This window comes from Phyllosticta citribraziliensis (assembly GCF_038025025.1).
Source record: "Phyllosticta citribraziliensis strain CPC 17464 chromosome Unknown J3D65scaffold_2, whole genome shotgun sequence".
Classification (NCBI taxonomy): Eukaryota; Fungi; Ascomycota; class Dothideomycetes; order Botryosphaeriales; family Phyllostictaceae; genus Phyllosticta; species Phyllosticta citribraziliensis.
Window position 1 is genome coordinate 173,848 of NW_027117339.1, and position 26,712 is coordinate 200,559.

Below are 26,712 nucleotides of genomic sequence, written 5' to 3' on the forward strand. Positions count from 1 at the left end.
ATCACCTTGCGAGCAGAAACAGATGAAGACTAGGACGGAATAGGAAAGGCGGGTAGCGGCAACGTTGCGTGCCTGCAGATCCACTGTGGCGTCTGGGGTTTTCAAAATGCGGGGAAAGCTTGTCAATATCTCGGTTGCAACATCAGTGCACATGTAAACTTTGGACTTGGTCTATTCCTCTTGTGGTAATACGTAGGCCGTTGTTGACATGAGTCCTCGCAACGATCCCGAGAATACTCCTCACGGTACCGGGACGCGAGTCACTCGCTTGTAGAAAGTTGACTCTGCGGGACGGGAGTGTGCCCGAAAGGCTTAGTCGAGCTTGGCAAAAGCCAGCTCATACGCCAGAGCAAGCGTGAGCTTTGCATGCTGGAGCATGTGATCAAAGCTGAGGTACTCGATCTTGTCTTCGGTCGAATGAATCTTCTTGTCAGAGTATTGAAAGTCGCTCTCAATGACAAAGGCGGACGGGTACCCCGCCTTGCTTGCGCTAGCATGGTCTGAGCAGGCGTAACCGCACTTGGTCAGGACGTAGGGAATGTCACAGTAGGACGTGATGACCTCCTTGATGAATTCCGTAAGGCCCGCGTCGACAAAGTCCGTGATGACGCCGACCGACTCGGGCTCTCCGGCGTCAAGAGTCCCCTGGACGTAGCCCGTCATGTCCTGCTGGAGCATCGCCTTGATCTCTCGGCCTTCCTTTTGATACGATTGAAAAATGGCAGACGAGCCCAAGAGACCACCCTCTTCAGCGGAGTACCAGTGGAACTCGACCGTATTCTCGCCCTTGCCCGTGGAAATGTCCTCCGAGTTCAGCAGCGCCCTCAAAGCTTCGAGGATCGTGACGGTGCCAGAACCATCATCGTCGGCGCCCGGAGCGGCCAGGATCGATGGGAGGAAGAGGTTGATGCTGTCCTGGTGAGCGCCAATGACGACCGTCTTGTTTGTTTTGCCCGGGATGGTGGCGATGATGCTGTTCTGTCCCCATGGGTGCTCAAAGTGTCTGACGCTGGCACCGTGTGCTAACGCACCAGCATCGGCCAAGGTCTGGTTGACCTGTCCCAACAGCCACGCCGATGACTGTGCGCCATATTGCGACCGATAGTAGCGAGTGTGGAACGAAGTAAACTTTTCCAGGTGCTTGCGCATTTGCTTCTTGTCCAATTCTCCCAGCAGCGGCTTCACCTGGTCCTTGTAGGCCGTCTTGGAAGGGAAGGTGACGTTGGTACGCTCGCGGACTGAGAAGTCCTGGTAATTCGTAATGTCGAAGAAGTTTTTTCCATTCTGGAGGGTGTTAGCTTAAGCAAGGCATATGTAAGCAAAGCGAAAGACTTGCCCTTCTCAACTCCCACTTCTCATCCTCCGTTACCCATTTGGTGTCTCCCGGAGATAGCTCCACAAGGTAGCGCTCGACCTGATCCAGCTGTTGGAGAGGAGCTTGGTCATCGCGCACCACGACAAGCGCAGTCGCAGCGGCGACGAAAGTCGAGAGAAAAATGGCAGATTTCATGGTTGTTGTTTGGAGGAGGCTGGGGAGAGAAGGCGACGTGCGCAGAGGTCATGACGATAGCTCGGGCGCCGGGTGGATGACGCACCCCTGTCGATTGTTCAACCAGCCAACTGAACGCCGCTACACAGCACCTTATCGCTCATCACCGCCGATCTATGCACTCCACGATCAATACGGTCTATGTACACTCGTCTCTACATTTCCCCTGACTACGAAAGCAAGCCTTCATCGTTTGTTTATTGATCAGATTGTCGCGGAATGCAACAATCCAACCGCGCACCAAAGACCAGGAGGAACAAAAAGTGTAGCTTGTCTCGCATCATTGCTTTTGAAGCCTCCAAAGGATGTGGTCCTATTCCAAAGAGGTTCAAGCGTGCTCAGCCGGCGCCGGCGAACATGTCGTCTGGGGTAATTGGCTCGGGGGTTTCAGCTTGTCGCAAGCATCGCGGAGCACTCGGCATGGATTGCTCTGTCGATTTGGCACTCGGTAAATGTGTGTAGATATAAAGAGGGCATAAGAGCCATGATATCAGTGCCATATGCGCTACCTCTGCTTTCTACCGTGCCATGGCCCTGCTTATGTCAAGTTCAGAATAGCGTACAGATCGCACTCGCGTGACGAATCCGAGGAGAAGAATACAAGACCATTACAAGGAAATCCAAGCAGAAGTGATACTCGCTCTTCCAATAAAGAGAAGAAGTAGTCCTCGATACATGCTGTATACATACATGTACATGCACGACCGGAACCCTGCCAGGGACATGGCCCGAGCTTGTGCGGCGGGTGCAACCAGAGCTCCGCCAGCCTGGCCGCGTCTCCAAACCACTCCACTCACACTTGACCTCGTTCACCCGTCACCTGTACATCGCCTCTGCATTTGATCATTTTCCAGTACAACCATTCTCATCCCCGCATCAAGACGCCCGTTGGGGCCGCGAATCCTTCAAGCTGGCGGGCTTACGATCTCTTAGGCTAGCTCTCCTCTACCTCATCCTCTTCGCCCTCACCGTCTTCGTACTGGCTTCCTCGCGCTTCGGTTCCCGCCTTCAGGCCGTCCTGGGCAACCTCTCGCCCACGCGCTTTGGATACCAACCCTCGAGGCCCTTGACCAACGTTACAATGGCTCCCTCCAAGTACAAGAAGCCTCCCCAGGCTCCCCCAAAGTTCACCCCCACCCCGCAGTCCCTCCTCGACGACACCAAGAGGCTGGTACGATGCGCCGACCACCTGACAACGCTACCAATCGCTAATATGGACAGCTTGACCAATCCCGCAAAATCCAAGATGACATTGTCGCCCAAGTTCCGCCCGAGAAGGCCACCTTTTCCAACGTCTTGCTCCCCGTCGCCCAAGACGACGACCAGATGAGCCTAGAGTCCCACATCCTCGGCTTCTACTCTGCCGTCTCGACCGAAAAGGCACTTCGCGATGCCTCCAACGAAGCCGAATCCTTGATGGACAAGTTTTCCATTGAAATGAGCATGCGCGAGGACTTTTACAACCTGTTGGACGCCGCCAAGAAGAGAAATGAGAAGCTCGACCCCGAGTCTCAGCGCCTGCTCGAGAAGAACCATAAGTCGTACATCCGCAATGGTCTGGGAATTCCGGCGGGTCCGAAGAGGGACCGCTTCAAGGAGATCAAGGACCGTTTGAGCGAAATCAGCATCGCTTTCCAAAAGAATCTCAACGAAGAAAATGGAGGCCTGTGGTTTACTCTGGAGGAGTTGGACGGTGTGCCAGATGACGTGGTCAATAACCTGGAGAAGGGCGAGGGCGAGAACGAGGGCAAGGTCAGGCTTACTTTCAAGTATCCCGACCTCTTCCCCACCCTCAAGTACGCCAAGAATGAAAACGTCCGTCAAAAGGTGTTTGTGGCAAATGAGAACAAATGCAACGACAACACGGCGCTCTTCAAGGAGGCCATCGTCCTCCGTGACGAGGCTGCCCGTCTGTTGGGTTACAACAATCACGCCGAGTTCAGGATTGAAGACAAGATGGCCAAGACGCCCAAGACTGTCACCGACTTTTTGGGCGACCTCCGGACCCGTCTTGCCCCTGGTGGCCTTGAAGAGGTCAAGAAGCTCCTCGCCTTGAAGAAGGAAGATGTCGAGAGCCGAGGCGAGAAGTTCGATGAGCACTACTACCTCTGGGACAATCGATACTACGACCGCCTGATGCTGGAGAAGGACTACAAGCTTGACCAGACCAAGATTGCGGAATACTTCCCCCTTGGAACCACGATCCGCGGCATGCTTGGTATCTTTGAAGAGATCTTTGGTTTGGTTTTTGTTGAAATCACTGGAGCAGACCGTGACGCCATTTCTGAAACTGGCAAGGGTTCTGACATTGTCTGGCACAAGGACGTCCAAGTCTTTAGTGTCTGGGACGATGATGGTGAGGGCAGCGGCTTTGTCGGATACTTGTATCTCGACCTGCACCCGCGCGAGGGCAAGTACGGTCATGCCGCCAACTTCAACTTGCAACCCGTAGGTCTCGCACATTCAACGTTGAAGTGGGCCAACTAACACCGAGCAGGGCTTCATCCAGCCGAATGGCAGCCGCCGCTACCCTGCAACTGCCCTCGTCTGCAACTTTTCCAAGCCGACGCCCAAGAAGCCTAGCTTGCTGAAGCACGACGAAGTCGTCACCCTCTTCCACGAACTGGGTCACGGCATTCACGATCTCGTCTCGCGGACGACTTACTCTCAATTCCACGGTACCAACACTGTCCGTGACTTTGTCGAGGCGCCTTCCCAGATGCTTGAAAACTGGTGCTGGACTCCCTCGCAGCTCAAATCTCTGTCCAAGCATTACTCTTACTTGTCCCCCGAGTACAAGGCCGCGTTTGAGGAAAGTTCCAAGGAGAGCAGCCACCCCCCCGAGACGATTCCGGACGACCTCATCAACAGCCTGATCAGCACCAAGCACGTCAACGACGCTCTGTTCAACCTCCGCCAGCTCCACTTTGGCATTTTTGACATGACGGTCCACACCCCTGCGAGCCATGATGACATCAAGGCCCTGCCAGTCTCCGAGACCTACAACCAGCTCCGAAAGGAGATTTCCAAGCTGGATGGTCCCGAGGAGCTATCGAGCAAGGATGGCAAGAAGAACTGGACGTGGGGCCACGGCCAGGCCACCTTTGGCCACTTGATCGGTGGCTACGATGCTGGCTACTACGGATACTTGAGGTGAGTTTTACTTTTCCTTCCACTCTTTGCATCACGCACAACTAATGCGTCTTTTCCACACCAGCTCCCAAGTCTACTCGGCAGACATGTTCCACACCGTCTTCGCCAAGGACCCGATGAATGGTAAGGAGGGCCGGCGCTACCGCCACACGGTCCTCGAGCGCGGCGGCTCGCAGGATGAGATGGACACGCTCGTCGACTTTTTGGGCCGCAAGCCGAGCACCGAGGCTTTCTACCGCGAGCTGGGTCTTTCGTCGTGAGCCTTTTTTGCTTCTTTTCGTTTCTCTCTGGAGTCTCGCCTATCTAGATTTCAAGAGCCGCGATAAAATGATTGATGTTTTGCGTGGAAAGGACGTGGAAAGGAACCTACTTGCGTCGCTTGCATGTCTTGTGAGCTGTTGGTGCTCATGCTCCCACAGCGGTTGTCGGAAGAATTGAGACCTCCCGGGTCTAGCCAGCAGCGCAACAATCCACGGCTCCGAGCTGCGCGCACCTGCAACGGCGGACGGCTGCTCTGCTCCTTGGGCGTCGCTGTAACAGCGGACGAATGCCCCTTCAGCGTCGGTATCATGGCAGATGAATACTCCCTGGGGCCAACAATCGCAGTAACCGCCGTCTCATTTCTTCCGACACCCTCTGTGCTCTGCTGAATGCATGGTTGTGTCGTTAAGGCTGGATTCCCGCCGACTAACTAACTTAGAGGCAGAGTGCGGATGGCACTACGTCTGGGTGTACTGTATAGAACTGAGCGCTGACCCGGCCGCCAGCCAGCCAGCCAGCGTCAAACGATCTAGCTACCTAGCCCTTACCGCGCGGCGCGGCGGCTGCGTGCGGGCGGACCCGTGTAGATCCACAGAAAGACGTACGTATTGGATCATATCTGGCATAGCGCTCCGTGCAAGTGTTTACTTGTACGGGTTACATGGCCAGCGCGGTGGTCATCTACGAATCTCCTTGTGCCAGCAAAGACGGAGAGGAAAGAAGGGGAGAAAGTGGAAGTGGGGGGAATACCACTCCAGTCCCGTACAGTCCACCATCAACACCAACGCTGCAATAAGTGACCAACACCTTCCACAGTACGGTACCGTATCCTGATGACCAACGGTGCGGTGTAGTGGTGCTGCTCTTGGAAGAAATACCCAGCTACCTAGAGCATTCTTGCGCCCGCTTCCGCTATATAGGCGTGGCCCCTCCGTCCGTCTCTACTACCAGTCTGTTCGTTTGCCTGTGAGTCTGCTGGCCGCCCCAGTGCGGTGGCTACTATGCTGAGCGCCCTGCGGAGCGGACGGATGAATTGTGTTAGTGGAGAAGAGTGAGGAGAAGGAAAAGGAGGAAGAGCAGCAAAGAAGTGTCACATTGGCGTTGAAGAGATTTGAAAAGACAAATATGCGAGTGACCGTCAGGTCTTGAGGATGTGTGGCCGGGAGCGGAGAACGAAGAATGAGCAACTTGAAATTCGAATGTGATGGATGGGAAAAGGGGAGTGTGATGCTGCTTATCACTGAGCCTGTTGCGGATCCAATTTCTTACGTTGAGCAGGCGGGGGAATCCGCTCCATAAGCTCGCTGTTAACTGCTCCTATCATTCGGTCTCCGAGACTTTTCGGTCGTATCTTTGCCTTCTCTTCCAACGAACATGCAGGCACGGATCAAATGGTCAAATGGTCAGGGGGTCGGATAGGGAGGTACAGCGCAAGTGCGTTCGTCCTGGTCGCAACGCAGGCGATAGCAGCTTGAACGGTGACAGTGTTTGTCAACATCTGGGACTTAAATACAAAGGGCTCGAAATAAATGTCAAGTCGGCAAAGTAGTGGCGAGGAGCAGACGAGCAGGGGCCATTGCGGCTCGCAGACCGAATCCGGAAGAGAGCTCTCAACGGCTCGATTTGCCATACATACTGTCCGGTCGTCGTGAGGTTCTGAGCTTATACATGGGGGATAGCGACGGTACGCAGGGAATAGTCAGCACGTGAGTTCAAGCCGAGCATGGGGCCCCCTGGCCCGCGGTGTCCTGTTTGGGAGAGCGGGACTAGCCAGCCAGCCAGCTGCAAAACAAACATCAATCTGTGATCTTGTCCTGAGTCTCTCCTCACATCATTCCGTCTTATTTTTCCTCCGTCGAGCCAGGAAGGACGACGCATCGGTCATGGTGCATACGACGGAACGGGAAGTTTTTGGTCGACAGCGCGCGATCATTTTGCATGCAGCAGCTGTGTGTATGTACTGCACTGTATGTGAAAAGTGAGGTCAGGAAGCATGCATGCAAGATCGACGGCGTAAGTCGCCTTGGCGCCATCTGCACGTCGCCAGTCGCGTCTGTTTCGAATTTCAAAAGTTTCGAGTAGGTCGTCCGCCCGCCCTCGTCCCCACCCTAACTTCTTTCATGCGGCTTGCTTGGTGTCGTATTATCTTTTTGAGTGGATTGTCTCGTGCCACGTCCCCGAAACAACCTGTCTGCCTCGGTACAATACCTTACCCACAGACCTGACACGACACCCGCGCGCCCCGTGTTGTGGGTAGGTAGGCGGCGCGCCGTGCCACACCACGACGCGTGGATAACGTTTCACGAAGAGCCACTTGTAGGATGTCATCTGCCGCCGCGCCGCGCCACACCACCACGGTTTACTGTGCCGCCTGCCGTCGCCAGAAATGGCTTCACAGCAGCAGCGCCCCGGCGGACGCTTGCGTTCCTCGACCGGCAAGGAGATCCAAGGGGACGGCGGAAATTATGAAAAGGAAAGAAACCTAGCCGGTCCATTGCATAGGTGCGGAAACGCGAACGGAAACGGTTCCGATCCGAAACTTCGACGCGCACGGCGCTTGGGGGCGCGTTTGGCAGTGGAGAAGGAGGTGATGATGGAGAAAAGCTACCTATGCAAGGTCAGTCTTTGGACTCAGGGGCAAATGCGAACGATTGCGAAGAATCAAAAGACAGTGCTGATCGAAGATGTGAACGACTCAGACAAAGGTGCTGGATACTGAATCCAAAATCTCTGGGCGGTGGGCCCGGCTGTGACAAGTGAAGAGGGGGTCGAAGAGGGACACTGTCCATGCACAAGCAAGGTGAGGTGGTCTGTGAGACATGGCATCTTCAGAAAGCCGCATTCAATGCGCATGCAGAGCGCAGGGCAAACTGCTTCTCCGCGCATCGGATTTCTGGGGGTCAATCTGAAATCATGCTTCAAAGTTGTGCCGACCATCATATCCCGGCCATCGGTGCTTTCCGACGATATTTTAACGCGCAGCTGCTCGTAGGTGCTTCCTTGCGTCGTCTTTCCAAGTTTGTCGAGCTTGAGCTTTTCTTGCAAGGATGCCTCCGATCGTTGATTGGGTGCTTTGCTGCCGGACCCTGGTCCTACAGCCTCTCATTGAGCCCCGAGTTCCAAACCTACCCTTGCGCCTTTCACAAGACCATGGGGGGCCATGAATGGGGCAAGTGATGATTGTTGTTTCACTGGCTGCTGTGAGTATTTTGGTTCCGGTTCGACTGAAAGCACGTTGTGGCTTCGTGGCGCCTCTTCGGTGGCTACTTTTGAACGGACGAGAAGGAGTGTACTCTCTGCTCAACACCATTTGCCTTCCATGGCGGAATAAATGCCCCAGGCACAGGCCGGGACAGCCGGTCAATGACTTGTCCCCGTCGAATCCAAAAACTCTTTCCTTTTCCTGATGGCGGGCGACGCCACAGCGGAGAACATGTATTTGTACAGTGTTTTGGCACGGGAAGACGGCGTTGCCGTCTGGATTGAAACGACGTCAGACGCAGCGGGTAGATCTACGATTTGGAACGTCAAGCCCCACATGTTCTGGTCTTATACGGGTCCGTTCCAGTTTTCTGTCACGTCGAAGCATTAGTCAGCCGTTCACTCTGCCGGGATATCTGCCTTTGGACAGAAACACTGTCAGCAGGGGCCTCAGACTGCGTCTCGCTTGCCATCAACTGCTCAGCTTCTAACCTCTCAGTTGGCGCAAAATTGACAGAAATCCAAAGAGAATCCATCCACCAAAATTTCTCTGTCGCATCACTAAGCCTTACGACGGAGAGACCGCAACACTTCAGCATACTGACCGAACTATGAAGAGGAGGAGCCTGGATAAGCCATGGACGCATAACTTAGACCCCAGATTCTTCTGTGGCTATCTACAAACTCGGTCAACCCACCCCATCTTATGCAGCTTTGATGCCGCCAGTCATACCACCTGCGTTGTTTACCAGAAACACGCATCGAGGCGCGCTAGCAGCCAGGACTCGAAACGTCGTCGGAAAGAACTCCATGCGGAAAAGATCTTGGATTGAAGCTGAATATGGGGCGGGAAAGCCGTCGTCGACCCGCGGCAATTTTGCACAACCTCCGCCAACGAGGGGCGACCCGCCGCGATCCAGTGGGGAGGAACTTTCGAACCAACAGCCACACCGCCATCTCCCGGACGCGCCATATACATGGCAGGGTACTTTGTGACCAGGGCATTGGCGTGAAGATTGTTGTGAAGCGCGCAGTCCCTCCTGTTGGAGACATGGCTGACCAAGACGGCGCGGTCAACTCCGAATTTGATCGAAGAAGGGGACCAAAACCGCTGGAGAAGCCCAGCAAATTCCGACGATGGGGATCTTCAGAGGTACGTAAACGCTTCTCAATTACCGCGGCTAGCTCGCTTACGCCAGGCCAGATCTTCAATCTTCTTGGCAACAACAGCGGTCAGATACGGCGGAACGGCCCCAGAGCTCTCTTCTCCATGCCTCAACCGCCGCCTATCGGTCATATTCCCGCCGCACGAAAAGAGTCGGCTGGTGGGCCTGTTGGAAAATCTCCAAGACCTGAAAAGCCGCCATAAGAGTCGGCCTCCACCATGGACCAGAAGAGTAACGTGAAGCGAGCCGAAAAGAAATGTCGTGCTGTACAAAGTCCAGGCGGAAGAGGGACGACAGCCCTGCGGGAACCAAAACAAGGGAAGCGGCTAAGGTACCCTGACGATACGTGCGCGGATAGATGCGTTCCAGCTGGCAGGTATAATTGACGCGGCGTAGTAGCGGCTTGGGCCGGGGAAAGGGGGTGACGCTCCCGTTGGATCATCGCGCATAGGTTAGATCTGTAGCTCCATCTCAAGAGCGACCAGTCGAAGCGACTCCCTGTGGCTCTTGCCGCACAAAGAGTAGAGATCTGCACACATTGGAGGTCGTGGCTGGGTGAATGGCAGTAGCTCCGGGTCCACTTTGCGATGGGTCTACACCTAAACCGAACAAATCTGAGAAATTATCGATCAAACGTGTCTCAATTTTCCGGCCGACAACCTCGTGATGCATCGTGTCGAGTCTCGTCTGCCCTTGGTGGCCGTCTATTGTGCAGGATACCGCTGAGGCTGACTTCAGGTATTTTGGCCGTCTGCAGCCTCAGCTCTCTAGGATCCAAATCGTGTACGGAAAGCCATCGCCGTGCCTCATGGAGCGCTGAAACCGCTCGTTCGTGTCGGTCGCAGCGGCTGAGCTGCGGAGAGCACGACATTATTCCTGGCTCATGTGTCCGTCCGTTCGACCCACGTAGCTGCTTTGCGACGGCTTTTTGCGATGGCTATACGGGTTCGTAAAGGAGGCCCATCTCCACGCTTCATGTGTACCCCAGGCTGTGACTCCTATTTCCAATGCGGATTTGAGTGTCCGTAGAGAAAAAGGGCATGGCTGCTGCAGGTGGGATTGAGACCAAAGTCCGTAGTTTCCAGTGTCGAATGAGGTCCTGACGATGCCTAGCCTTGCGTTACGCAGTTGAGGAGATCGGTGTAATAAGCGTGAAAGGGTGGCTGACGTGCAGCATGATTACTTTTCATGTCTTTGTGGGGCCGGAGGAGCGTCTGCTGAGGATCCAAGTTGGGCAGCGTCCCGCAATCGTGTAGCACCAAGGTATTTGAATGGTCGGAAAAGAGGAGGAATGGCGGTCTGTCCACGATTTGGCGTTGTTGTCGTCGAATTGCACAACGCGGCAGGTGCAGAAGGCAGTCTGCTGAGGAATTGAGGTAGTTTGATGAGCCTAGACGTCCACCGGTCAGCTCTCATCAACAGCCCGGTTGTGAGGTGGTTGTGTAGCGCCACGATTCCAACTCCGAGGTGTTGCAAAGATGGCTTACCTTGCCGTTGACCTTCAAATCTGCACCTTTGCCTTGCTGAGGACGGTTTCACTCTCGTGAAACGCCTTGGCTGCAGCAATTTGCACGTCGCCAGATTGAGAGTCTTTTCCCTAGGGGGATGACGGACTGCATAATGCAATCTTCACGCTTGTGCCTCATGCCGCCAAGCCGGAGCTGTTGAAGAGAACCGTCCGTTACACCGAAAGACAAGGTAGGTATGAGTAGACGCAGGCCATAAGACGGTGCACCTCACAGTGGGGTTGGGAAGCGAGGCATCTGGTTTGCACCAGGAACGATGCGAAGCGTTGGCTCTGCACTGAATAGGAAGAGCTTAAGGAGACTCGAGTTATGTCGAGGCGGTATAATCACGAGATGAGCTCGGTCACAAATTGACCATGTAGGACGGGCACAAGCCCTCTCACGCCTCAACGGCGTGTGCAGAGATGCAGCCACAGTGAGTTAGTAAGCGACGCCCAAGCAAGTCCAGCCTAATTGAGGTCGGCCTCCAGCACTTGTTGCAATTGTCCGAATTGTGGCAGCTAGAGCAACTCGATAATCACCTCATAGGGGAATGTTCGGAGAGACAATGGCTCAACTCCGAGGGGACTGTTGGATCACAGTCCATGGGTGCATTCAACCAAGATGTACTTCACACTGCATCAGTTCTTGTTATTGTTCATAGTAAACTCGTGCCTGTCGGAGCAATCAATTACTTACACGCACAGTCGCAGCGTGTACCTGCGCCGGTAGTCATAGTGACTTTATCGCTTCGAATTTTTGGATAAGTAAACAGCGGAAGTTGCTCAACGTTCCAAGTAATCCACCTCCCGAAAAATCAGATTCTGGAGCTGGAAATTCTCCTTGTTCAGCCAATCAAACAGTCTTGCCATTGGTGTATTGCTGCTCCTAAACTATCGAAATTGGTACTTGCCGAATTTTAAGCTTAAATGCGAAGCATATGACATGGAAATTGGAGTTGAGACTGAGTGTTCCCGCCCCTCTCCGCATTCCCTTCGCCACACGACAACACTTCAACATTAAATGATTCAGAGCTGGCTGGCATTGGTGAGCGGGCAATCGGTGTTGTTGAGCTTTGCAAAGTGGTAAGTGCAGCGGAGCGTGACAAATAGGCATCTGGATGAGTGGGCCCGGAGCAAGAGCTGAGGCAGAAGGGGTCGAATCGACGATTCCTCGACGGCGAGCAACAATTGTCTTAAAGGCCCGATGGAGCCCCGTACGTTTCTCCGATGTGATGGCAGGCGCAGAGTCATTTGGCCTGCCTCTTCACGGACGGACGTTGAATATGGCATGTTTATTCGTGCTTCTGTTCCTTGTGCCCTCATGGCTGCATCCTGGTCAAGGGGGTAAACTCTCAGGCTTCGGCTGACGTCGAGTGCTTCTCGTAGTGCGGTCCAGGAGGCATACCACAGCGCCCACGCAGGAATCCGAATCCGAGAACGAGAAACGCGATAGGAAGTAGGTGCGTCATCTGTCCAATCCAAGGGTAACTGCGACAGCCATTTGTCGCGGCACTTCGGAGGTGGATCCTCTCTCCCTCGCTGTGGCAGAGGGGCAGGTGGTTTTCCACCGAGTTGGAAGTACCTAGCAAAGTCCGCGGCCGATCGAGATGTGTCTACAGACTAATTGCTGCATGACTCCTCCAGTAGGATCCACGTAGAGATGGCTGCCCCAATTGCATCGTGCGTGGGAAAAGCCCTGGCATGGGTCGTGGAGCGCAAAACCACACAGCAGGGGCACCCGCATGAGCCCTGGCAACGTTTTGAACTCGGCTAGACTGTCATCCTTTCAGGCGCTGCGCCGTGTGAATGCACCTCGCAGAAGTTCAAGCGCTCGAGACGAGCGAACCTGGGATGAGAATGATTGGCTGCCACCCGCCGAGCATCAGTGCCAGGCCATCTGAGCTATACAATCTTCTGCACAGCCCTCGGGCCTCCCAGTGCAACGTCTGTTATGCAGTGGATGCATCCAAGCAGACGGAAATCTCAGAGGCTTTGTTCATCAGGACGGTAGTGGCGTTTCCTACGGTTTCTCCGGATTGCTCTGGGAACTACTGAAACAATTAGCAAACCACGCCGAATGCTCACGATGAATGGTCAGGAGAGCGGTTACAATCCCACAGCTGCCTCTAGAACTGGCTACGCCCAGGGATCTTACTTCTGAACATTCAGTCATGTGACCGGAGCCTCATCCTCCTCCCCGATTCTTGCGTCACGGCTGCTACATAAAAACCCTTGAGCGGCTAAGCTCGGTCCTGTGCGCATTTGCTGTAAGGCAAAAGTGGCTTCCATTCCCAATCTTGCGTCAGCCGCGCGCCCACTGTATCCGTCACGTTGCCCAAGGCCAAGTATTTGACATACCTACGGCCACTGTTCGGGCTACCCATCCCTACTGGTGTAGACTCTTCGACTTTTACCTCCCTGTGGGCCTTGGCCCAAGTTTAAACCGTTCCCTTGGATGGACACATTACTCTGAGTCAGCCCGCCGTGTTAGATTCTCTCTTGGCCATGAGCGCTTTCCGTCCCATTCACCCTTCTCCCAACTCCCCGTTGTCGCAGCCTGCCATAGCACACGATTCTTCATACTCAGACCGCAACGCCCAACGAGATGGAAGCACCGATGAACAAGAGACTGGCAGTGTCCACAGAGCCCGGAAACGCCGCGCTCCAGCTCACGTATCTCGAAATGCGTGCACGAACTGCAAAAGTGCCCGTGCAAAGGTAGGTTGGCCTGTTGGAAGCACGAGACCCAAGGCATCGCTGACGTTTGGTCCCCTTGACTGCAAACAGTGCGATGGACAGGACCCGGATCCTTGTGGAAGATGCATAGCTCGTGACATGAAGAACCAGTGTCGTTACGAAATGCATGTCAAGCAGGTCAAGGAGGACATGGTCCGGAAGATCAAGAGTCTGGAGCAGCAGAACGCCAACCTTCAGGGCTCGATGAACGAGAGGGAGGACCAAATCGAAGCCATATTCGATGCCCTGAAGACCAGCGACCGAGGTCCCGAAGCGTTGATCCGACTGCGTGCGGGCCAGTCCTGCGAGGAGATGGCTTCGTGGCTGGGTGCCTGCTCAGTGCGAGACGTTGGAAGAGCGTCCCCCGGCTCAGAGACCAGAATGTCGGACATTGTCGAGAATTACGAGTCGTCGATGCGGCTCAACTCGCCTTGTCAACCGTCCTACAGCGGGAGTATCTTGCAGTGGACGTCGGTCACTAGCGATCCCGGACTCCTTCAACACCTCACGTCCCTGTTCTTTTCCTGGGTGCACCCGGTCCACATGCTTTTTGATGAAGAATGCTTTCGAGAAAGCTGCGCCAAGGGCGACACGAGATACTGTTCGCCGGCGTTGGTCAACATCATTTGCGCAATGGGTTGCCTCTACCTCGTGGACCCAGAAGAGAGAGAAGGCCAATCGAAACAACTCCTGAACCGTTTTCTTGCGCAGGCGCTAGAAGACGTTGGCAAAGAAAGTCCTCAAAACTTGACGTACGCCGTAACCTATTGCATCCTTTTCTTGGTCGAGGTCGGCAGGAACGAAGCTCGAAAGGCTTCGTCGCATCTACGGCTTGCGGTCGAAAGTCTGAAGAGCCTGGCACGATGGGAGTACTCGTCAGAGGCTGTTGATGTACTGGTGTGTGGTGCACATTCCCTGAGCGCGTAAGTGTCATCCTCAGCAGCACTTGATTTTTTCTGACATCTTACAAGCATTTGGTCTGCATTGACCTTTCAACGACTTCCTTTCCCTGGCTCCCAGACCTCGGCATGGCGCAATGACAACACGGAGATCAAGACGGATACGCGATGGACTCCATATCGATTCCCTCAGGATGCCTTTGGTCACGTCGCGAGCCACACGTCGATCGTCTCGAAACAATTGTCAAAGCTTAGCAGGATCATCAACGACATTGGGTCAACCTATTTCGCCCAAGAGGGCCGTGTGGAAGCTCGCTCGGTCGTAGGCATCTATCAGCGGCTCCGCGAATGGAAGCGTAATTCGCCGGCTCCATTGAGCATGGAAAGTGACAGGTCGAGGGACTCTTGTCAGCTGCCCCATGTGTTGTTTGTCAAGTATGACCCCTTGTTGGAGAACTTTTGGCTGGATGCTAAGATGAAGCAGCATGCTGTATAATGTTTGTCTTTGCCACTTGTTGCATCCAATCTCGGACTTGGACGAGCTCCCAATGGCAACGCGCGACCAAATCAAGAGCATCGTGGACCAAAGCGCAGTCGAAGGAATCAAACAGCTCGAGCGGTACCGGCACCTCTACACGCTGAGATACCAAAGTCCACTCCTGGCATTTTGTGTCGTGCACATCTGCGTGGCGGTCCTTCAAGGAAGAAAGTCGACACCGGAGGATTCGTACCTCACAATAAGATTCGGATTAGAGGCCATGGAGGAAGCGTTGCCTGGTTTCGAATATGCAGGGCCTCTCGGGCTTTTGTTCTGTAGAGCGGTCGCCGAGCTCGACCTGGCCGCACCAGATGCTCTAAACACTTTGATGAGCACCCTGCCAGAGTACGGACCCGAGGAACTTCTGGATGCGTGTGAGAGGGTAACGTGTACACAGCCGCGTAGTACGCTGGTTGGGCGAATAGACAAAAGTTTTGGGGATGAGTTTGTGCAGCTCTGGAGGCAGACGGTTGGTGGATTGGATGGCAAGAATAGGAGGCAACAAGGCAGCGCAGCCAGCACCGGTGCAAGTACGTCGGGAAGCAGTGCCAGATTGATGCAGATCAAGTCGGTAGTCAACCCTTGACACTGAAATTTTGACTACACCTGCTTTTCTGAATAGGGTCCTTTTTTGTTTGAATGCGCTGAATGAGGCTGGCAGGCAGCATTTCAACGAGCCATCGAGGCTTGGTCCAATCGTCGTGGTACTCACGAATCGGAGATGTGTGCATTGAGACGGCAAGGCTTCGCTCTCTTTGCATCAGACCTTGCACTTTCGCCAAGGCGTAAACAGTCGACTTGTCCTCAATACTGACATCGACCAGGCGATCCTGAGGCAGGATGTGCTGCCCAGATGAAGGCCAATGGGGACAGCCACAGCCTGCACCTCATTCGATGGCATCGAAAAAGAGCAGGTTTGGTGCGAAGATCGAGTGAGGATCGACGAGTCGGTTTTTCGTCAAGGGTCTCTCATGACAGGCAACGGAGCTGTCTTCGTCAGCGTTTGCAAGGTGGGCCGTGTTGTGCGCGCAGGCCGCAGAATTTGAAGGTACAAAGTAAAGGCTGCTGCAGTGCAGTGAGGTCACAACGTTTTAACAAGTCCCCGGAGCTAGGTCCGATGTTGAGTATGCAAGGTTGATCAGGATCGGAGCAGTCCCGGTCTGGCACGGGCCGCTGGCTGTGCACGAAGGCGAGGAGGCTGTCGGCCTGGACATGGAAGGTAACCGTGTGGAGAAGGTAACCGTGTGGAGAAATGGGAGGCTGAAGTTGTCGGATGTTTTTGTGTTTGAGGCTCAAAAGCTTTGCCTTGGATCCCGAACGGCCCGCTTGATCAGCACCATGGTCACTCAAATTGTGAAACATTGCAGTGTGCCTCTGTAGCATTGGACAAGTTGCAGGTTGCCCTCGCTTCAAGGGCATTTAATTATTCTCTCCGCCATTGAAGCAATAATCGTACTGTCATCGCCCACGCACCAAGTTGCTCGTCCACCTCGGGAAGCTTTCTCAAGGTCAGCATCCAAGCGAAGCGACACTGGCGTCTTTCCCAGTCGTCATTCAGCAGCGGATGGCGTTCGAATCACTTCCAGAATCCAGGCGGCCTAGAGCCAAGTCAATTCTGGACCGCTCATAGTGCAGTCACAGGCTGCATTGCACCGAATCTCTGATCAAGGTGCTCGTAGTCGAGCAGTAGTTCTCTCTGGGAGAGAAACTGTTAGTGGCACGAGACTTTGCGACCTTGTCGGAGTTGAGCATCATCTTACCCTCTCTCTTCTCCAGTTGTTGACGTCGAAGAAGATGTAACATCCTCGTTCTTGCTTATCGCTAAGACGCTGAGGCTGGGGGAAGTTTTGATCTTTCATCATCCACTGGCGAAGCTCCTTGTGCCAGCGCCAATCACGGTTCCACCTTGAGCCAAGTCAGTACAACCATTTTCACGGACAGCAGCGCAAGAACGGCCGAGTTTGCGACTTACAGCTCCTGGGCCGCAACTTCCTGGATGACATCCCTCGGATTCTGGTAGAAGATGGCAAACAGAGTCTCATCCGTAAAGCTGGGGATCTTGGTGTGGAGCGGCGGGACATTGGTCACGGTGTAAGCCGTGGGTAAAGTGAAATCCGGAACGACTGGTCGGGAGGCAGCATCTGCGAAAGGAGAGCCGAACGTCGGGTAAAGAGGCGAGTTGTCGGGGCGGTTGAGGTCGAGACCCAATACGGTAAGGTCCTGACCAACAGCAAGACTCGAGTGATCTTGGCTGTCTGGTGGTATCATTGCCAGCAGGCCGGGAAGGCCGAAGCGGTCGATTTCGTTCATCTGGGAAAGCCGTGGCTGATCGAGATGTTGAACCGAGCTGGCCTTGACAGGTGGTTGAACGGGCTGCTGACTGCTGTAAGAAGCAGTGCTTGCCTCTCGTGCTCTCCTCTCCGCTGCAGCCCTCTCATCGCGCAAGACCGCTCCGCCCAACCTGTCGCCGACCGCATCGTGCTGACCATCCGCAGGACTCGACACTCCATTGCGTCCCTGTTGCACGCTGCCACCAAATCCACCTGGGACAGCTCCACCAAAGGCAGCATTTTGAATCATGCCTGTCCTTCGATCTTGACCGACCTCACCAGAGCCGTTGCCTCCCAAGGGAGGAAATTCTTCAATGTTGACTTGTTGCTGTTGTTGGGGTGCTCCTGACAGTTGGCCCACACCTCCTTGACCACCGTAGAGATAATCATCCAATCCTCCGCCAAATTGAGAATGCGCCGAGGACGTGTCGTCCTGGGGTTGTGCTTGATGATCTTGCTGAGACCGAATTGCTTGTGCAGATGGGGGCGCGGGCGTCGCTCCTTGGCCATGCGGTCGCTGGACGGGAGTGTGTTGGGCGCTGCGTATGCTGGGATTCGACCACAAAGCTTGGGACTGGTTGTTTTGGTGCTGAGTTTGGGGAGTTCCGGAGAGCGAAGGAAACTCGCTGTGGCCGCGATTAGTACTCCAATTTGGCATTGTTCAAGCCAGTCTTACGAGGGATCCAGTGGGGTGTTGGCCTGGGAGCCACCGCCTATCGTCTGCGCAAAACTGGAGATTCCTGCTGCGTTGGGTGTCCTCGTCTGCACGGCCGAGAGACCTGGTGCGCCGCCCATGGGCCCGTTGAAGCTCCATCCTGACCCATTGCCTATCATGTGCTTGTTAGCGAAGCCATTCGGAAGGAGCAGAGGATGCAGAGCCGAATACCAAGCTTGGCGCCTTGTAGTCGGGAGGACTGCATTGGGGTTCCGCGGCCTGCTCCTGTTTGTTGCGTTTGGAACATGGTTCCCGGCATGTTGCGTAGTTGCTGCGGCCCAGCTCCTGTATCTGTAGTTAGCAAATGTCCGCCGCCAAACATATTCTGAAATTGATCAAGAGGGCTCCGCGTTCACGAGCTTGGTCTGGGGTAACGGGAGACGCCGTCGCGGCTTGGGGCACAGGCAGAGCCAAGTATTGTCCATCGACAAATTCCCATGCCCCAGACTCAAGGCGCGCTGAGCGATAGGCGACCGGACACCTTGCGGTAGTGTTGCGTGCAGACACAGGTTGCAAGGCGACGCAGCGTTGAGAGGATGATGTTGGTGAACCAAGGGTACCGACCTGGGCGATTCATGATAGCGAGCGGAGGTGCGACTGTGTCGAGGACAGCAAAGCGGTCTGGGACTCTGGAAGCAAACACCGGGAGACGTGCGCGAGGGTGTGTGGGGGTGGATTGTTTGCTTGACGCTGTTGCGCGATCATGGGCTTGGGTTCTTGGTCTTGGGCTTCGGCTGGAAACGAGTCGTGGCCGCAACGCGTGTGCTTTGGACGCGGAAATGCGGCCAAGACTTTGCCGTGGGGGACCCTTGCAGCTGCCAGGTCACGGCCGCGAAAATCCGCCGCTGCACTTGCTGCAAGTCAACACCATCGCCGACAGCATCGACCTCCCAATTGACGCCCACCGTCGCCATGAATGCCCGCGCCCTCTCGCGAGCATCTCTGAATGCCCGGCACGTCGCCCACCAGCCGCACTCGCCGTCCTTTACTCGATTTCCTGGCGCCGTTACACCGTGTCCGATCACGCAACAAAGATGGAGAGGAGACGCGAACAAGGACCGGGGAGTCTCTGCCATGAGAAGCACAGGTCTGCGACGCCGCCAACGACTATCGGTCAAGTTGAAGGACCTGCCCGCTCCTAGATGGAAGATTCCCCGCGCGTCGCACGAAGTCGACGAGGAACACGGACTGTGGCAATTCTTCAATTCAGAAAAGCAATTGCTGTCGAAGCCAGAGGAAGATGCCGCTCATGGTGAGCACTACCGTCCGGCTTGAAATCGCGTGCTGATTTCGAGTGCAGGCCGCTCGTGGACAATGTCCGAACTACGTCAGAAGTCCTGGGAAGATTTGCACCGGTTATGGTGGACATGCGTCAAGGAGCGCAACCGTTTGGCCACTGAGGCCTACGAGAGGAAACGCATCGAAGCTGGTTACGGCGACTACGAGGCGGACGAGAGAGACAAGACGGTAAGCCCTCTTGCGGCACAACAGCGGAGGACATGGCGAAAGTGCCAACTGGTACCGACTACAGTGTTGATTGGCGGGATCTGGTCACGTTGACTGCAAAGATGATCAATGCGCTAATAGCTCTCGTGTCGCGCAGGTCAAAGACACCATGAAAGCAATCAGGCACACGCTGATCGAACGTTGGTATGCATGGGAAAATGCTAGACAAGCAGCATTGGACGATCCCGAGGTCAACCTGTCTGGCCACGGCGAGGCATACAATCCCCAGGTTGTTGAGGTGGGTAATGAACCATTCTGTATGGATTTGAGCTGACAAGCGGCAGGACGGCGAATATGACGAGCTGGCCGAAGAAGCATTCGAGGAAACAAACCCAACCACAAGTTCTCAGTCTCCCGCAGCAGCAGAAAACGCAAAAGCAGCGCAAAGTAAGAAGCCAGAGTCGTCGCATCAGACGGCATGAGGAGGTACATGCAATAAGGGTTACAAAATGATGGTTGCCCGTGCGGAGGCCTAATGAAGTGATCTGCTGGGAGGGCCAAAAAGGGAAGGCTTCTGGGCCACGGCACCAGACGGGGCTGATGTAGGGTACGGTGTGCATGACGTGTTATTGTATCAAAATATACCAGACGAGGGAACCGTTGATTGTGAGTTGAGCAGGCGAGCTGTATGCGGCCCCTCCCGGGGACCCGAACGTTGTAGCTACCGTAGGGAGTCTTGGCGGGGCGCGACTCGTGGCAATCTAAAGGCGGTGGCTCAAGCTTCAGGTCACCGCGCGACCCCCTCCTCAAAACGACCATCCACCTCCGTCCTCTCTCCTATATTTTGCCTACGATTCCCTCGTCTTCCTGTCCCAGAACCATAGTCCACCTCTCTACCACTACCGCCGTCATCATGGAAGAAGTCGCCCCCGAGTACGATGTCGTTGTCCTTGGCACCGGTAACTACCCCGCCGCTCCCTCTCCGCGAGCACTTGTGAGCTAATACGAGCACCCAGGCCTGACCGAATGTGTTCTTTCTGGGTACGCTGAGTCGGATCCTCTAGCCCACGGCCGCGAGCTAACATTGCCCCAGAGTGTTGAGTGTCAAGGGCAAGAAGGTCCTGCACATGGACAGGAATGACCACTACGGCGGGTACGCGGCATCCCTGAATTGAAGGCGAGGAGGCTGTTTGCTAACGCTCAGCAGTGAGGCTGCTTCTCTGAACATCGAGGCTGTATGCCAGACCCATTTCCCGCATTCCCGGCAAACGCTCACACATGGATAGATGTTCAAGAAGTATGGCAACTACAACCAGGGCGAGGAGCCGTGGAAGAAGTACGGCCGCGCGAACGACTGGAACATCGACCTCGTCCCCAAGCTCCTCATGTCCAGCGGAGAGCTCACCAACATCCTCGTCTCGACCGACGTCACCCGATACCTCGAGTTCAAGCAGATTGCTGGCAGCTACGTGCAGCAGGGCAAGGGCACCAAGGCGACTGTCGCTAGGGTGCCTTCTGATGCCGGCGAGGCTCTGAGGTCTCCTCTGATGGGTCTTTTCGAGAAGAGGCGGGCGAGGAGCTTCCTCGAGTGGGTTGGCTCGTTCAAGGAGAACGACCCGGCCACGCACAAGGGTCAGTTTCAACTCCTATATGGCGCATTGACCAGAGTCTGAGACAAGCTTATAGGATTGAACCTGAATGTTTCGACCATGAGGGAGGTCTACGAGAAGTTTGGCCTGGAGCCTTCCACTCAAGACTTCATCGGCCACTCGATGGCCCTCTACCAGAACGATGAATACATTGGAGTCTCTGGCAGGGCCATTGAGACGATTGAGCGCATCAGGCTGTACGTCAACTCTGTCGCGCGCTACGGAAAGTCGCCCTACATCTACCCGCTGTACGGCCTCGGCGAGCTTCCCCAGGGTTTCGCTCGTCTGTCCGCCATTTACGGAGGTACCTACATGCTCAACGCCGACGTTGATGAGATTCTGTACGAGGGAGGCAAGGTCTCTGGCATCAAGGCCACCATGAAGGAGAGGGACGCGCCCGGCGAGGCCATGAAGTTTACCACCAAGTGCAAGAAGATCTTGGCGGATCCCAGCTACTTTGCCGACAAGGTGAAGCCCACCGGCCACCTTTTGAAGGCCATTTGCATTCTCAACCACCCCATCCCGGGTACCGACAACTCCGATTCGCTCCAACTCATCATTCCCCAGAGCCAGGTCGGCCGCAAGAATGGTGAGTGACACGTCCAGCCCAAACTTTCAAACCTAACCGCGTCTAGACATATACATTGCCGTCGTCTCCTCGGCACACAACGTTTGCCCCAAGGGCTACTACATTGCCATTGTCAGCACAATCGCCGAGGGTGACAGCAACCACCACCTCGAGCTGGAGCCTGGCTTCGAGCGTCTCGGCAAGATTGAGGAGAAGTTCCAGGGTCCTCCCATTCCCCTGTACGAGCCCATTGAGGACGGCACCAACGACAACATTTTCATCTCCAAGAGCTACGACGCAACCAGCCACTTTGAGACGACGACAGGTGAGTTTTGTTTGCCAGTGTTATAAACAAGCTGCTAACTCTTCTCCACAGACGACATCAAGGACATTTACCGTCGCGCAGAGGGTCAAGAGCTGAAGGTCGAGGGTCTCAGGGATGAGCAGAAGCTGGTTGCCGAAGAGTAAAAGTGCCACGAACGGGGGATTGGTCCGGATAGAAAGGCATTGGGATGGCCATGGAGCAAGGAATTTTTTCATTTTCTTTCCTAGTTGAACTCACCAAACTTGTCGCATTGTAATAGGCAAGAGAGCAATAACTCACGTGTTTTGGTTCCACAATCTTGACAGGCTGATGATCAATCTCGTTTGTAAAGTCCATCTCGGATGGAATTGGAGCGCCATGCGCATGAGGGTCCCACCGCCCCCTTCTCTATTACTGTACATTGCACATGGACCCCTTTTTACATTTGTTGCGCGATCCACTCCCACCATGCGTCAACCCCTGGACCCTCTTCCCCGCTGACGCTGCCTCCCACCACCTCGACTGGCACATTCAGCTCCTCCATTTGCTTAAAGTCAAACTTGCCCTCGCCTCCAAAGCCCAGCCACTCCTTGTCGTCGCCGCCATCACCTTCCTCTTCGTTGTACGCCACGTCCATGACGCCCTTTGCCCTGGCCACGCGCACCTTTTCAATCTCCGCCTCCAGCTGCGCGCGCACAAGCTGAGCCGGCAGCGCCGTGAAGAGATCCATCTTGTTTGCCGCAACGAGGACGGGCGTGGGGCGCGGCGGGCGGCTAGTCTTGTTGCCCGTGTAGCGGCGCTGCAGGACGAGCAGCACGTCGTGCAGGTACTCTGCGGCGTCGCTGAGGGCCGACCCGGCGCCGCCGCTGTTGGCAATGGCGGCCGCGTCGACCATGTAGACGACGCCGGCCAGGTTGGGCACGGCGCTGTAGGTGGCGGCGGCCAGCGAACGCGCGCGCAGCTTGCCGTGCCCCGGCGTGTCGTGCAGCGCCAGCCGCCGGTTGCGGTCGTTGGTCGGGTCGTTGGCGCTGCGGAACCGCGCGCTGAACGGCGTGTAGTCGGGGTGCAGGGCGAGCGTCGTCTTGTGCGGCGTTTGGGTTGGGTGCGTCTCGCGCGGGCGCCCGGTTTCGAGCTGCGAAGCTGTTAGTTGGCGGAGCTCTCTGATCAGGACGGCTTTCGGTATGAGATCCAATTGCTCTTGGGTCGAAAGAGGGCCGTACCGATGTGACCAGCGTCGTCTTTCCAGCACCACTTGGCCCGACCAAGACGAACGCCGGCGGACTGGCGGGCGTCCTCTGGCGATAGAGGTACAGGTGGAGCAGGACGGGGAAGCCCAAGGCGACGACGAGGGTGACGAGGAAGGTGCTGAGGTGGGCGCCAAACAGCTGGGTCACCCAGCTGTCTGGATCGTGCCAGGCCACCATTCTGGACGTGTTTGGTGGGTGGGTTGGAGTTTTGGTGGTGGTGACGCGACCGAAGTTGTAGCCGCGCTGTCGCAGCAGAAACCTAAACCCTGATGGTCGGCTGGGCCCTGGGCGGGCGGAAGCTCCCTCTCCGCCTCAGCCCATGCCGGTCGGCGAAGGCGCTGCGGGCCGAAACCGAATCCTTCCACACCATCGTCGTCTTTACATCTCACGACCATCGTCTTACTTTGCATCTCGCCAAGAAGCTGGCAATACGGGTGTTATCTCGCGATCTGGCTTGAAGTGCGCTCCCGCCATATCTGATCTCTCAGCAATGGACAACCAAGTCCTCGATTGCAACGAAAAACACTGCTCGAGGGCTTCTGTCTTCACTTTCTCTCTGTTTGAGTCTTCCCTTTCAACAAAACTTTCCCAGTCGGATTTTGGCGTACACCTTGATAAGCAGGCTGAGCATGAAGACAGCTCTGGAGAGCTTGATGTACACAATTTTCCCCGACTGGATGCTCCAACCCCACCGCTTGAGCGAACGTGATCATCACGAAACCCCAGGCAAATCTCCGTTCTGAATTTGCTTGGCTATAGGATTCATTTAAACTGGTTACGTTAGGAAATTGACTGACAGTGTATAGATGCTGATCTGACTCGACCGTAAAAAACAAACACGAATGCTCCTAGTGCAACTATCTCATACAAGCAGGCCACTACAGGACCTGTGTCCTGCCGACAAACCATTGCGCTTCATCACGCAAATGAATGACTTGCTCATCCTCGGAGCATGAAGCAGCCTACCTACCTGACCACGCATTAGTGCGCAACCGCCGTTCTTCCCGAGAACCCTCCAACCGTCGACAGCCGCCTGAACAGCCCATTGTTCAACCCGATTCCGCCGCCACTGCTCGCAGGCGAGTCCGTCATGGGCGTGTCTCCGTCGTGCTCTTGCGGCGCAAGCGGGTCGTCCTGAGTCCTGTACATGCCGGACTCGTGTCAGCCGAAACAGCCAGCGACGCGAGGAGAGGAAGAGCTAGGAAGAAAGACCTTACATGAAGAGCATGTCGTCGAAGGGCGGCCGGGGGTCGCTGACGTTGGAGCTGCGAGGCCGGTTACCGCTGCTGGGCGAGCCGGACGGCGCGCTGGCCGGGTCCGTCGGAGGAGAGAACGTGCGCGGGACGTTTGAAGATGCCGTCACCGTCATTGCTGGCGTGGCCATGGACGAAGTGCTGGTGTTGCTGCGGAAGTTGGTGGGGATGGGCGGCACGTCTTCGCCAACGGAGAAGTTTTGGTCGACGCTGGAAGCAGGCCTAGTGCTTGTTAACTGCGAACCGGGAATAACCGTCATGTCCAAATCGGAGGACATGGCATACCTGCTCAGAGACGTCTCGAAAAGATTGGTGTTGAGCATGGCGGCAGCAGGAGTTGGGGGAATGGTCGCCATGGGCTCGAACGAGCCGCCGCTGTGTCGAAGCGAGCTCGGCTTGAACAGATTCTTGGGCAGATGCGGAGGCTGGATGGAGCCGTGCGGCAGCGATGGTGGCACCATGTTGGGGTTGGTGCTGATGTTGCTGTTGATGTTGCTGCTGCTATTGTTGTTGCTGGCAACGGATAGGACGGACTGTCTGCGGCCAGGGGCAGAGTTGATGCCGGACGTCATGGCAGTGCTCATCCTCCTCAACATGGACCGCACCGTACCCTCAGTCTGCTCGGAGCGCTGCTGGGCCTCGCTAGGAGCCTCGGACGGCGCCATGAGGTTGAAGATGCCCTTGATGGCGCCGATGGACGCGCCAACCGCCGCCTGGACCGTCGACCACGAGTTTTCGAGCCGGATAAAGTCGTCGAGGTAGCATTCGATTTGGTCAATCTGCGCGAGGCAGACTTCCATGGCATCGGCGACAAACGTCGTGCCCCAGATCCACACATTGGCCGCCTCCTCCTGGGAGTGCATTGGCTGGGCATTGATCATGGTAATGGCCGAATTGATCATCTTGTCGATCGCCTTCTCCGCCTTTTCCTTTTGTTGCGCCGAGTCGACGTAGTAGATGGCACGGCGGTCTTCGTAGTTGCCATTCTGCTCGCGGACACCCGTCTTGACGCTCTCGTACACGTTCTTGAAGGCGTCCTCATGCACGTACGCCATGACCGAATTGTAGTTGTCCAACGAGGCAAGCACCTGGTCGGCCGCATCGCCAATGGCATCCGTCAGCGCCGCGAGATGGTCGGTCCCCTCCAACAACCGATGCGCCTGCAGCGTCTTGAAAAACGTAAAGTCGCCAGTGCGACTGGCGGCGTGCAGATTGTGCCGGATGAGGGCCACGCGCTGGGTCCAGTGCAGCTTCTTCTCGGCAATCATGGCTGGTATCTTTTTCGCTTTTCTCTTTCTTTACGAACGTGCTGCTTCTCTCAACGACGCGGGGAGGAAGAAAGTGGTGAAAGGACGATGAGAAGATGCTGTCAAAGCGAGAGGCGCCATAATGCCCTCACTTTAAGGGATGGACAGAGCCTGCGGCTTCGCAGTAAAACACCCTGATCAAAGCCGGCCTGCTCGAATCCGAACACGCCGTCTCCCGCCCCTCAGAGCAGCGCTCGAGTGGCGCACCGGACGAGTCGTTTGCGACGCATACTCGAAAGAGCGCTGGCAGTGCTGTAGCGTCCGGCCGCGCAACATGCGGGGAAAGTGACGGCAATACCGCAATCTGGACGCCTCTGTTGTGTCAATGTCGTTCTAGAAGGCGGTCGCCGCTCGTCGTGGACCCCGAAGAAGACTCGAAGTCTAGCGCTTGGCAAGCCGCGTGTCTGGGGATTTTGGTGGTGATGACAAGGCTCGATGATGCGTGTTTGGTTCGCTCGTTGTTCTTCAGGGTCTACTGTCTTAGACACTGAACGGCTAGAACCTGCGTGTCTGGAGGTCCTGGTCACTCGTTTAGTCGATTTGAGATCCATACGCGAGGAGCAAGGCAGTCGTCGGACTACGTGGACTCCCTCCTGGCGCCGGACGGAGAGCTGGCGTTCAGAAGGAAATAGCCTGGAAAGAAGCCAGCGTACACTGACTTGGCCAACTCCAACTCCCCCATCCTCGCTGAGGACATCGCGCGTCCCCAACCCACAACATCAGAAGCAGCACCAACGGTCCGGTCCCCGAAAGCCCAAAAGTCTCGACCCCAAGCGGCCCGCGATATCCGCAGATTCTCCATCTACCAACAAGCCCTCCTTTCGTTGGCCAGACGGCGTCTCAACCGCCGAACAAAGCACGTGAGTGCAGCCTTTGTCCAGAT

At 55.6% G+C, this 26,712-nt stretch overlaps 8 protein-coding genes across 8 annotated transcripts; 4 read left to right on the forward strand and 4 right to left on the reverse strand.

Annotated features, from left to right (window-relative positions):
- Positions 1-157: 157 nt before the first annotated feature.
- Positions 158-1,568, reverse strand: J3D65DRAFT_194534 (uncharacterized protein). Its single transcript, XM_066794372.1, has 2 exons — positions 1,337-1,568; positions 158-1,284 (listed from the first exon to the last, which is right to left on the reverse strand). Exons 1-2 carry the CDS (start codon positions 1,508-1,510, stop codon positions 313-315), a joined length of 1,146 nt encoding a protein of 381 aa, XP_066658281.1. The 5' UTR covers positions 1,511-1,568; the 3' UTR covers positions 158-312.
- A 1,062-nt stretch (positions 1,569-2,630) lies between these two features.
- On the forward strand, positions 2,631-4,962 carry J3D65DRAFT_599800 (uncharacterized protein; the record flags this gene model as incomplete). The annotated part of the gene is made up of 4 exons (XM_066797927.1): positions 2,631-2,720; positions 2,771-3,997; positions 4,047-4,702; positions 4,767-4,962. 4 exons carry the CDS (start codon positions 2,631-2,633, stop codon positions 4,960-4,962), a joined length of 2,169 nt encoding a protein of 722 aa, XP_066658282.1.
- An 8,119-nt stretch (positions 4,963-13,081) lies between these two features.
- J3D65DRAFT_612208 (uncharacterized protein) lies at positions 13,082-15,673 on the forward strand. Its single transcript, XM_066798997.1, has 4 exons — positions 13,082-13,555; positions 13,625-14,496; positions 14,545-14,907; positions 14,957-15,673. Exons 1-4 carry the CDS (start codon positions 13,343-13,345, stop codon positions 15,594-15,596), a joined length of 2,088 nt encoding a protein of 695 aa, XP_066658283.1. The 5' UTR covers positions 13,082-13,342; the 3' UTR covers positions 15,597-15,673.
- A 616-nt stretch (positions 15,674-16,289) lies between these two features.
- J3D65DRAFT_612213 (uncharacterized protein) lies at positions 16,290-18,775 on the reverse strand. The gene is made up of 6 exons (XM_066798998.1): positions 18,620-18,775; positions 18,227-18,340; positions 18,017-18,167; positions 16,983-17,966; positions 16,771-16,915; positions 16,290-16,706 (listed from the first exon to the last, which is right to left on the reverse strand). Exons 1-6 carry the CDS (start codon positions 18,630-18,632, stop codon positions 16,635-16,637), a joined length of 1,479 nt encoding a protein of 492 aa, XP_066658284.1. The 5' UTR covers positions 18,633-18,775; the 3' UTR covers positions 16,290-16,634.
- A 140-nt stretch (positions 18,776-18,915) lies between these two features.
- On the forward strand, positions 18,916-20,283 carry J3D65DRAFT_612222 (mitochondrial 54S ribosomal protein uL29m). Its single transcript, XM_066798999.1, has 4 exons — positions 18,916-19,307; positions 19,356-19,522; positions 19,659-19,799; positions 19,846-20,283. Exons 1-4 carry the CDS (start codon positions 18,968-18,970, stop codon positions 19,981-19,983), a joined length of 786 nt encoding a protein of 261 aa, XP_066658285.1. The 5' UTR covers positions 18,916-18,967; the 3' UTR covers positions 19,984-20,283.
- Positions 20,284-22,339, forward strand: J3D65DRAFT_612223 (GDP dissociation inhibitor). Its single transcript, XM_066799000.1, has 8 exons — positions 20,284-20,460; positions 20,518-20,542; positions 20,595-20,654; positions 20,709-20,736; positions 20,788-21,133; positions 21,188-21,739; positions 21,786-22,043; positions 22,095-22,339. Exons 1-8 carry the CDS (start codon positions 20,415-20,417, stop codon positions 22,184-22,186), a joined length of 1,407 nt encoding a protein of 468 aa, XP_066658286.1. The 5' UTR covers positions 20,284-20,414; the 3' UTR covers positions 22,187-22,339.
- J3D65DRAFT_612231 (signal recognition particle receptor beta subunit-domain-containing protein) lies at positions 22,325-23,547 on the reverse strand. Its single transcript, XM_066799001.1, has 2 exons — positions 23,243-23,547; positions 22,325-23,154 (listed from the first exon to the last, which is right to left on the reverse strand). The coding sequence occupies exons 1-2, from the start codon at positions 23,444-23,446 to the stop codon at positions 22,462-22,464; spliced, it is 897 nt and encodes a 298-aa protein (XP_066658287.1). The 5' UTR covers positions 23,447-23,547; the 3' UTR covers positions 22,325-22,461.
- Positions 23,548-24,230: 683 nt separating this feature from the next.
- Positions 24,231-26,027, reverse strand: J3D65DRAFT_195336 (uncharacterized protein). The gene has a single exon (XM_066794373.1). The coding sequence runs from the start codon at positions 25,788-25,790 to the stop codon at positions 24,483-24,485; it is 1,308 nt and encodes a 435-aa protein (XP_066658288.1). The 5' UTR covers positions 25,791-26,027; the 3' UTR covers positions 24,231-24,482.
- Between the last annotated feature and the right edge of the window lie 685 nt (positions 26,028-26,712).

Bases quoted from the DNA above. Each gene is read 5' to 3' on its own strand.
- J3D65DRAFT_194534 (XM_066794372.1), bottom strand. From the start codon at position 1,510: ATGAAATCTGCCATTTTTCTCTCGACTTTCGTCGCCGCTGCGACTGCG. The intron at 1,285-1,336 runs GCAAGTCTTTCG...AACACCCTCCAG, and splicing joins AGAAGTGGGAGTTGAGAAGG to AATGGAAAAAACTTCTTCGA.
- J3D65DRAFT_612208 (XM_066798997.1), top strand. From the start codon at position 13,343: ATGAGCGCTTTCCGTCCCATTCACCCTTCTCCCAACTCCCCGTTGTCG. The intron at 13,556-13,624 runs GTAGGTTGGCCT...GACTGCAAACAG, and splicing joins GCAAAAGTGCCCGTGCAAAG to TGCGATGGACAGGACCCGGA. The intron at 14,497-14,544 runs GTAAGTGTCATC...ACATCTTACAAG, and splicing joins GGTGCACATTCCCTGAGCGC to CATTTGGTCTGCATTGACCT.
- J3D65DRAFT_612213 (XM_066798998.1), bottom strand. The intron at 18,168-18,226 runs GTATTCGGCTCT...AGCACATGATAG, and splicing joins ACTACAAGGCGCCAAGCTTG to GCAATGGGTCAGGATGGAGC. The intron at 16,707-16,770 runs GTAAGATGATGC...TTTCTCTCCCAG, and splicing joins ACAACTGGAGAAGAGAGAGG to AGAGAACTACTGCTCGACTA.
- J3D65DRAFT_612222 (XM_066798999.1), top strand. From the start codon at position 18,968: ATGAATGCCCGCGCCCTCTCGCGAGCATCTCTGAATGCCCGGCACGTC. The intron at 19,523-19,658 runs GTAAGCCCTCTT...CGTGTCGCGCAG, and splicing joins CGGACGAGAGAGACAAGACG to GTCAAAGACACCATGAAAGC. The intron at 19,800-19,845 runs GTGGGTAATGAA...GACAAGCGGCAG, and splicing joins ACAATCCCCAGGTTGTTGAG to GACGGCGAATATGACGAGCT.
- J3D65DRAFT_612223 (XM_066799000.1), top strand. From the start codon at position 20,415: ATGGAAGAAGTCGCCCCCGAGTACGATGTCGTTGTCCTTGGCACCG. The intron at 21,134-21,187 runs GTCAGTTTCAAC...ACAAGCTTATAG, and splicing joins CGACCCGGCCACGCACAAGG to GATTGAACCTGAATGTTTCG. The intron at 21,740-21,785 runs GTGAGTGACACG...AACCGCGTCTAG, and splicing joins CCAGGTCGGCCGCAAGAATG to ACATATACATTGCCGTCGTC.
- J3D65DRAFT_612231 (XM_066799001.1), bottom strand. From the start codon at position 23,446: ATGGTGGCCTGGCACGATCCAGACAGCTGGGTGACCCAGCTGTTTGGC. The intron at 23,155-23,242 runs GTACGGCCCTCT...ACAGCTTCGCAG, and splicing joins AGACGACGCTGGTCACATCG to CTCGAAACCGGGCGCCCGCG.
- J3D65DRAFT_195336 (XM_066794373.1), bottom strand. From the start codon at position 25,790: ATGATTGCCGAGAAGAAGCTGCACTGGACCCAGCGCGTGGCCCTCATC.